Source organism: Mugil cephalus, chromosome 5 (genome assembly GCF_022458985.1).
Source record: "Mugil cephalus isolate CIBA_MC_2020 chromosome 5, CIBA_Mcephalus_1.1, whole genome shotgun sequence".
Taxonomy (NCBI): domain Eukaryota; kingdom Metazoa; phylum Chordata; class Actinopteri; order Mugiliformes; family Mugilidae; genus Mugil; species Mugil cephalus.
Window position 1 is genome coordinate 12,357,580 of NC_061774.1, and position 9,418 is coordinate 12,366,997.

General features: G+C 41.8%; 3 protein-coding genes across 3 annotated transcripts in view; all 3 read right to left on the reverse strand.

Annotated features, from left to right (window-relative positions):
* Positions 1-2,866, reverse strand: part of LOC125008571 (protocadherin alpha-C2-like) — a 36,810-nt gene extending 33,944 nt beyond the window's left edge. Inside the window, exon 1 of the mRNA XM_047585861.1 lies at positions 3-2,866. Coding sequence (XP_047441817.1) covers positions 3-2,369 — 2,367 coding nt within the window. The 5' untranslated portion in view covers positions 2,370-2,866. The remainder of the gene's footprint in view (positions 1-2) is intronic.
* LOC125008554 (protocadherin alpha-1-like) lies at positions 2,805-4,505 on the reverse strand. The gene is made up of 3 exons (XM_047585839.1): positions 3,083-4,505; positions 2,939-3,009; positions 2,805-2,813 (listed from the first exon to the last, which is right to left on the reverse strand). Exons 1-3 carry the CDS (start codon positions 4,503-4,505, stop codon positions 2,805-2,807), a joined length of 1,503 nt encoding a protein of 500 aa, XP_047441795.1.
* A 116-nt stretch (positions 4,506-4,621) lies between these two features.
* Positions 4,622-6,681, reverse strand: zgc:123181 (uncharacterized protein LOC735300 homolog). Its single transcript, XM_047585873.1, has one exon. It carries the CDS (start codon positions 5,345-5,347, stop codon positions 4,622-4,624), a length of 726 nt encoding a protein of 241 aa, XP_047441829.1. The 5' UTR covers positions 5,348-6,681.
* Between the last annotated feature and the right edge of the window lie 2,737 nt (positions 6,682-9,418).

Genomic DNA, 9,418 nt, shown 5'->3' on the forward strand with positions numbered 1-9,418 from the left:
ACCTTTTCTTTGTTAGGTAAAGTCTGTGTCCTGGTAAAAGTGTCTCCTTCGTTAATACTGATCAGTTCACCATCTACAGGTGGAAACGGTGCAGGGAAAACCACACAATCACTCTTCAGTGTGTCTGAGCTGAAACACACGTCGTACTGCTGAGTAGATTTAGAGTAAGACCAGCTCCCGTCAGGGTGGGTGGTGATCATGGGGGCGCTGTACCTGCTGAAACTGTCTGTCCTGTGGCATTTGACAGCTATTAAACTGATGAGGCTCAGCAGAAAGATCACTGACACTGAGACAATGGCGATGAGCAGATACAGGTTCAAGTCAGAGAAGTTGTCCTCTTTTATAGGCACATGTCTGAACTGAGTCTGGATGTCAGCAGTGCTTTCAACCACCACCACTTCAATAGACACAGTAGCTGACAGGGAGGGTTCTCCACTATCAGAGACCAGCACCACCAAGGGGTGAGTTTTCAGATCATTGTCACTCATTCTCCTCTTAGTCCTGATCTCCCCAGTGCTAGTTCCGATCCTGAACAGGTTGTTTCCTTTGGGCTCAGACAGATGATAAGAAAGCAGAGCGTTGTATCCAGAGTCTGCATCTACAGCCCTGATCTTGGCTACAAAGTATCCAGCTTCAGCAGAATAGGGGATGTTCTCACTGTTAACGGAGCCATGCTCAGAATACGGTGCCAGAATAGTTGGGTTATTGTCATTTTCATCTAAGATTAAAACATTTACAGTCACGTTGCTGCTGAGCGGAGGAACACCAGAATCTGTAGCCTGAACTTTGAACTGAAACATCTTTAACTCCTCAAAGTTAAAAGACTGAAGAGTGGTAATGTCTCCAGTCTCTGAGTTGATGTTTACAAATGAAGTTATTGGGATACTTTTTGAATCACCTTCTAGTGAGTATGTCACTCTTGCGTTTTCATTCATATCTGGATCGACTGCAGTTATGGCATAGATACGTGCTCCAACTGGACTGTTTTCTTTTACGTAAATATTAATCACGGGTTCAAGGAATCGAGGTGCATTGTCATTGACATCAGAAACTTGAACATTAATAACACTGATGCTGGACAGTGATGGGCTACCTTCATCACTAGCTACAATTGTGACATTGTAAAAAGGATATTCCTCTCTGTCAAGGGGTCCATCTACAACTAAAGAGTAATAATTTTTATAATTTGATGTCAGCTTAAAGGGTGTAGAACCAACAAGTTTACAGTGAGTCTGACCGTTTTTTCCTCCATCTCTATCGGTCACTGTGACTAAGGCAACAACACTTCCCATTCCAGCATCTTCTTTAACGGGGTTCATTAGTGACGTTACCACAATTTCTGGGGCATTGTCGTTCACATCAACAACCTCTATCAGTAGCTTTCCATTTGCTCTCCGAGGCGATGAACCTCTGTCTGTTGCCTGAACGTGAATCTCATACGCTGACTGGGCTTCGTAATCTAAATTACCCATAACAGCGATCTCACCAGTCTCTGAATCTATAGAAAACACATCGGCCGGATTAAAGTTTGCACGTTTGACAAAAGAGTAGATCACTCTCCCGTTGTCCCCTTCATCTAAATCGGTAGCATTAAGTTGAATAACTAATGATCCAACAGGAGCGTTTTCATTTACACGAGCTTTGTAAAGGCTTTTGCTAAACAAGGGCGTGTTATCATTGATGTCTTGGACATTAATAATTATCTGCACTGTTCCGGTGTTCGGAGGTTTACCTCCGTCTATAGCAGTCAGCGTTAGTTTAATTACAGCTTGGTTTTCTCGATCCAAAGCTTTTAGTAACACCAATTCTGCAGATGCACTGTGCTCTCCGCCGCTCTGCACGTCGAGGGAGAAGTATTCATTTGGACTCAGCCTGTACGTCTTTACTGAGTTGCTGCCTGTGTCTGCATCAAGAGCAAGGGGAAGTAAGAAGTGCTCACCCGTAGGTGAAAATTCAGAAATATTAAGTGAAAACGACTTCTCAACGAAACTTGGTGCATTGTCATTTAAATCAGCAATCACTACCTCAACACGTCGATGTACCAGAGGATTACTAAGTATGGCTTCTATGTTCAGACTGCATTTTATCGCGCTTGGACAAAGCTGTTCGCGATCTATTCTCTCATTAACATAAAGATCCCCCGTTTTAAAATTGGCCTCGAAATACTTCTTACTGTACCCGGACACGATATTTAAATTCCTCGTTTGCAAGTCTCGGACGTTCACATTTAAATCCTTAGCGAGGTTTCCGATCACAGTTCCTTTGTCCACCTCCTCGGAAACGGTGTAGGTTATCTGAGCTGCGGACCACTCGGATAAAAACAGGATGATCAGCGAACAGAAAATTTCATTATTCCTCGCGCTGCCCATCGCTCCTTCCCAGGACTGTATTGCGATACAGATTATATTTAACCACAAAACTCCACTCGATCGACCGACATGTTTGTTCCCATCGACTCTGGCCCACGGCTTTTTATCGCCTCTCGTGTTCCTCGCACAAAGCACATCCAGTCTGCTGATGTTTCACACGGAAAGGAGGAGACTGAAATCAGCGAGCCCACGAAAATGATGTGGTCTGTAGCGACCCCACGTGTTATAATAAATATGTGAACAATGTTAAAGCAAGCATCACTCTATCATGTACAATGCCATTTTTAATACTTGCACAAGATGAAAATCTAGGCTATAACTTCTACATATGAGATGCATATGAACCCAGATAGTTTCCATCTCTGTACCTTCAAATGTCAACTGAGCATGATAAATCTATTATATGACCAAACTTTGTTTTGGCCACTAGGAAGCTTAAACCCACTGTTAAGATACGCATGTCATAAGTAGTAATCCAAGCGTGTGGAGCTTAAAGAAAGGAAATGTCCAGTACAGGTTTAGCTAGCTTTTAAATCCATGAAATGGACTGAAAGACTAAAACTACTTACCTTCTCTTTGTTAGGTAAAGTCTGAGTCCTGGTAAAAGTGTCTCCTTCGTTAATACTGATCAGCTCACCATCTACAAGTGGAAACGGTGCAGGGAAAACCACTACATCACTCTTCAGTGTGTCTGAGCTGAAACACACGTCTACTCTGAGTAGATTTAGAGTAAGACCAGCTCCCATCAGGGTGGGTGGTGATCATGGGGGCGCTGTACCTGCTGAAACTGTCTGTCCTGTGGCATTTGACAGCTATTAAACTGATGAGGCTCAGCAGAAAGATCACTGACACTGAGACAATGGCGATGAGCAGATACAGGTTCAAGTCAGAGAAGTTGTCCTCCTTTATAGGCACATGTCTGAACTGAGTCTGGATGTCAGCGGTGCTTTCAACCACCACCACTTCAATAGACACAGTAGCTGACAGGGAGGGTTCTCCACTATCAGAGACCAGCACCACCAAGGGGTGAGTTTTCAGATCATTGTCACTCATTCTCCTCTTAGTCCTGATCTCCCCGGTGCTGGTTCCGATCCTGAACAGGTTGTTTCCTTTGGGCTCAGACAGGTGATAAGAAAGCAGAGCATTGTATCCAGAGTCTACGTCTACAGCCCTGATTTTTGCTACAAAGTATCCGGCTTCAGCAGAATAGGGGATGTTCTCACTATTAACAGAGCCATGCTCAGAATAAGGCGCAAGAATAGAGGGGCTGTTGTCATTTTCATCCAGGATAAAAATGTGCACAGTCACATTACTGCTGAGCGGAGGAACACCAGAGTCTGTGGCCTGAACCTTAACCTGAAATGTTTTCAACTCTTCAAAGTTAAAAGACTGAAGGCTAATAATGTCTCCAGTGTCAGAGTTGATGTTGAGAAGAGAAGAAGTTGGAATATTTTTTGTAGAACTGTCTAACAATGCGTAAGTCAGCTTTGCATTTCCATCCAGATCAGGATCAAATGCATTAATTGTATAAATAACTGAACCTACTGGACTGTTTTCTTTTACATACACATTAATGACAGGCTCCATAAATCTTGGTGCATTGTCATTGACATCAGAAACATGAACAGTAATCACCCTGATGCTAGTCAGAGGAGGACTTCCTTGGTCTGTAGCTGCAATGGTAACATTATAAAGAGAAGTGTTTTCTCTGTCCAGCGTTCCATCTACTACTAATGAATAGTCATTTTTGTAGTTGGACTTGAGTTTAAAAGGAGCAGAGCCAACTACTTTACAGTTAGTTACACCATTTGGCCCTCCATCTTTATCACTCACTGTAATAAAAGCAACAATCGTCCCCAGTTCTGCATCTTCTCTTACAGGAGTCATGAGAGACGTCACTGATATTTCTGGAGCATTGTCATTCACATCAATTATCTCTATCAGTAGTTTAGCATGTGCACTACGAGGAGAGGCACCTTGATCCATAGCTTGGACCCTCACTTCATAAGCAGGTGTTTCTTCATAATCTAGTTTACCCTTCACAGTAATTTCACCTGTTTCTGAATTTAGATCAAAAATATTTGATGGATCAATGTTTCCTCTTTTGATAAATGAATACAGAATCTTACTGTTCATGCCTTCATCTGAATCTGTTGCATTTAACTTGATGACAAGTGTTCCGGGAGCCACATTTTCTTTGATTTGTACTTTATAAAGAGATCTACTGAAAGTGGGTGTGTTATCATTGACATCTATGACATTAACTGCAAAGTTAGCTGCAAAGTACCTGATCTGGACGGTTTTCCTCCATCTAAAGCGGTCAGGATAAGTTTGATTATTGGCTGTTTCTCTCGATCTAAAGCCTTCCTGAGCACTAACTCAGCAGACACATCATGTTCTCCGCTGCTCTGCACGTCAAGAGAGAAATGCTCATTTTGACTCAGCTTGTAGCTCTTAACTGCGTTGTTTCCTATGTCCGCATCCACCGCTACTGGGAGAAGATATCGCTCTCCCGGTGACAGTGATTCAGAGATATTTAATACATGTAATTGTTCAACGAAAGAAGGCGAGTTATCGTTTATATCAAGAATATTCACTTCGATACGGTGTACATTCATTGGATTGTTTAAAGCTGCTTGGATTTTGATGGAACATTTTACCACATGAGGACAAAGCTCCTCTCTATCTATTCTCTCGCTAACAAAGAGCTCCCCGGTCCGCAAATTCACGTCAAAGTATGTCTTACTGAAACTCGAAACAATGCGCAGATCCCTTGCCTCCAGCTCCTGTACGTTAAGGTTTAAATCCTTTGCGATATTCCCCACTACGGTGCCTTTGTTCACCTCCTCGGAAATTGAATACGATATCTGCGAAGCAGTGTAGTCACAAAGAGAAAGCAGCGTAACAATATGAATCCAGACGTATCCGTTTTGTCGTAGCGCATTTATTGTCGATGCCGCAAGAGAGTTGAACCTCATTGATCATTTATCCACAGTTACAGGCGTATTATTCCATGTCAGCTCCGTCTATTCTCGTCACAATACCACTGACTGAAGAGGAAAATAGTGGCCGATGACGCTTTTATTTTTTTTCTAGGCACGGAGGAGGAGTTTTAAACGTAACCCCTCATTCACATCCGTGGTCTCCTGCGACATCATGTGGCGCAGAATATGTACACGCTCACAAAATTTAGGTACATTTCAAAATTATTCTAAATTCGTAACATCTTCCCAAGATAAGAGGCCTCAGTTCGCGCACGAAGACGGAAAAAAAAATCAAGATACAGACATTTATGAATGCCAGAATTAATACTTAACCGTTTACTGCAATATTGACAGGGGCAACCGTCTAATGATGAAGATGATTATTTCAAGACCTGGACCTAAGGCGGACAATCGAAATGATGTATTTTCTTTCTTTCCTTTTTTTTAACGTAATGAATTACTCTTTAGAGATGTTATAATTAAGCATTTAATGATAGTACATTCAAAGGAGATACTATCAAAAGGTTTCAAAGGGGACGGCACCGAGACTACTTCTTCAATGTCTGAGTCCAGTACCACGGAGAGCGCCATTCGCTCACTTGTAATTCAAATACAGAACCTTTTCCTGAAAATGTTAATATTGTGTTTCCTAGCTGAAGACTGAAATAACTTACATTTAGTCATTATTGGTGATGTTTCAAATTGACTTACAAGATCAAGACCTTATGTTGTTTATCATTTACATGGAAATTGTTTTGAGGAGAAAGACACTGTGTTAGCAGGCTGAGATGTCAGCATATTGGGGTAATTTTCATATATTTGGAAACATTTCATTTAATTTGTCACACTGTCTATTAAACACACAGCTTGATTTTTTTTCATTATTTACTAGACTATATGCTGTTGTTCTTACAGATGACGAACGATTTATAAACTAGACAAAAGCAAGTGGCAAAATGGCACAAATGTTGATAAGATCACAGGTCATGTTTCATCCTGGAGTGGCAAATTTCTCCCTTGGGAAAATAAAATATGAATCTGAATGAGTTAAGACGGGACAATCAGCTTCTAAACTACAGGATGAAACATGACTTGTAATATTGTTGCTTTCATAAATTGTCCTCATGCTTATATGGTATGTAGGTCTTTATCAACAAATGACTAACAGAGTCTCCGTGATTGGAAGACACTTTCATAAACTTGACGTAGAAATAGGTTTTTATGAAATGTTACAGCAAATATGAGTCACTTGAACAGTGAATAAACATCTACTGCATATTAATTAACTTGTTCCCAAAAAAGTATTCAGACTTTAGCAGCGAATTATTGCCTACCTTCTCTTTGTTGGGTAAAGTCTGTGTCCTGGTAAAAGTGTCTCCTTCATTAATACTGATCAGCTCACCATCTACAGGTGGAAATGGTGCAGGGAAAACCACTACATCACTCTTCAGTGTGTCTGAGCTGAAACACACGTCGTACTGCTGAGTAGATTTAGAGTAAGACCAGCTCCCGTCAGGGTGGGTGGTGATCATGGGGGCGCTGTACCTGCTGAAACTGTCTGTCCTGTGGCATTTGACAGCTATTAAACTGATGAGGCTCAGCAGAAAGATCACCGACACTGAGACAATGGCGATAAGCAGATACAGGTTCAAGTCAGAGAAGTTGTCCTCCTTTATAGGCACATGTCTGAATTGAGTCTGGATGTCAGCAGTGCTTTCAACCACCACCACTTCAATAGACACAGTAGCTGACAGGGAGGGTTCTCCACTATCAGAAACCAGCACCACCAAGGGGTGAGTTTTCAGATCATTGTCACTCATTCTCCTCTTAGTCCTGATCTCCCCAGTGCTGGTTCCAATCCTGAACAGGTTGTTTCCTTTGGGCTCAGACAGGTGATAAGAAAGCAGAGCGTTGTATCCAGAGTCTGCGTCTACAGCCCTGATTTTTGCTACAAAGTATCCAGCTTCAGCAGAATAGGGGATGTTCTCACTGTTAACAGAGCCATGCTCAGAATAGGGCACCAGAATAGTTGGATTATTATCATTTTCATCCAAGATAAAAATGTTCATAGTCACGTTACTGCTGAGTGGAGGAACACCAGAGTCCGTGGCCTGAACCTTAAACTGACACATCTTTAACTCCTCAAAGTTAAAAGACTGAAGATTGATGATTTCTCCAGTTTCTGAGTTGATATTTAACACAGATGAAATTGGAATATTTTTTGTAGAACTGTCTAACAATGCGTAAGTCATCTTTGCATTTCCATCCAGATCAGGATCAAATGCATTAATTGTATAAATAACTGAACCTACTGGACTGTTTTCTTTTACATACACATTAATGACAGGCTCCATAAATCTTGGTGCATTGTCATTGACATCAGAAACATGAACAGTAATCACCCTGATGCTAGTCAGAGGAGGACTTCCTTGGTCTGTAGCTGCAATGGTAACATTGTAAAGAGAAGTGTTTTCTCTGTCCAGCGTTCCATCTACTACTAATGAATAGTCATGTTTGTAATTGGACTTGAGTTTAAAAGGAGCAGAGCCAACTACTTTACAGTTAGTTACACCATTTGTCCCTCCATCTTCATCACTCGCTGTAATAAAAGCAACAATTGTCCCCAGTTCTGCATCTTCTCTTACAGGAGTCATAAGAGACGTCACTGATATTTCTGGGGCATTGTCATTCACATCAATTATCTCTATCAGCAGTTTAGTATGTGCACTACGAGGAACAGAACCTTGATCCATAGCTTGAACCCTCACTTCATAAGCAGGTGTTTCTTCAAAGTCTAGTTTACCCTTCACAGTAATTTCACCTGTTTCTGAATTTAGATCAAAAATATTTGATGGATCAATATTTCCTCTTTTGATAAATGAATACAGGATCTTACTGTTCATGCCTTCATCTGAATCTGTAGCATTTAACTTGATGACAAGTGTCCCAGGAGCCGCATTTTCGTTGACTTGTACTTTATACAGAGATTTGCTAAACGTTGGTATATTATCGTTGACATCTATGACATTTACGTATATTTGTAATGACCCTGACCTCGGAGGTTTTCCTCCATCTGTAGCCGTCAACAGCAGTGTGATCACCGACTGTTTCTCTCGATCTAAAGCTTTTTGCAGCACTAGCTCAGCAGAAACTCCGTGTTCTCCGCCGCTCTGCACATCGAGGGAGAAATGTTCATTCTGACTCAGCTTGTAGATTTTTACTGTGTTACTTCCTATGTCCGCATCTACAGCTACTGGGAGTAGATATCGCTCTCCCGTTAAGGATGATTCGTAGATATCCAGAGAATATGTATTTTCAGCAAACGCAGGCGCATTGTCATTTATATCCAAAATATGGACCTCTATCCGATGTGCGGTCATTGGATCGTTTAAAACGGCTTGTATTTTCAGCGAGCATTTCGCCACAAGCGGACACAGCTGCTCTCGGTCGATTCGCTCTTCCACTAAGAGATTTCCCGTCCTCAAATCCACGTTAAAGTACGTCTTACTGTAACTCGAAACAACCCGTAGATCCCTGCGCTCTAGTTCCTGTATGTTGATATTTAAATCCTTTGCGATGTTCCCCACCACGGTGCCTTTGTTCACCTCCTCGGAGATGGAATAGGATAACTGCGAGGCAGACCAGTCACAAAGACAAAGAAACACAGCGAAGCGAATCCAGGCGTGTTCCTTTTGTCGTCGAGTAGTCATTGTTGACGCACCAACAATTCGTAAGCGATCATTTATCCGCAACAGAAATATATCCACGCGAAGCAACAGTATTGTGAGGAAGCTCCTGTCTTTCGCTTCACAGCACCTTCCACGGATGTACTAATGGCTGAGTCCGGATTCCTTTTTTATTTTCTAATGCAGGGAGGAGGAGTTTTGGATCTCCAAACCCATTCAAGTCTATGGTCTCCTGCGACATCCTGTGGTGAACGACTGGTAAGGAAACTACAATCAACAGTACCACGTAGCAAAGCCACAGCAAAAATTATACATAGCGTAAACGATTTGCTTTTATATAGTGGGGACACTCGCATTGATGGAAAAAGGTTGATTTTTT

Bases quoted from the DNA above. Each gene is read 5' to 3' on its own strand.
- LOC125008554 (XM_047585839.1), bottom strand. From the start codon at position 4,505: ATGAACAGTAAGATTCTGTATTCATTTATCAAAAGAGGAAACATTGAT. The intron at 3,010-3,082 runs GTAGACGTGTGT...TTCCACTTGTAG, and splicing joins TTACTCTAAATCTACTCAGA to ATGGTGAGCTGATCAGTATT.
- zgc:123181 (XM_047585873.1), bottom strand. From the start codon at position 5,347: ATGAGGTTCAACTCTCTTGCGGCATCGACAATAAATGCGCTACGACAA.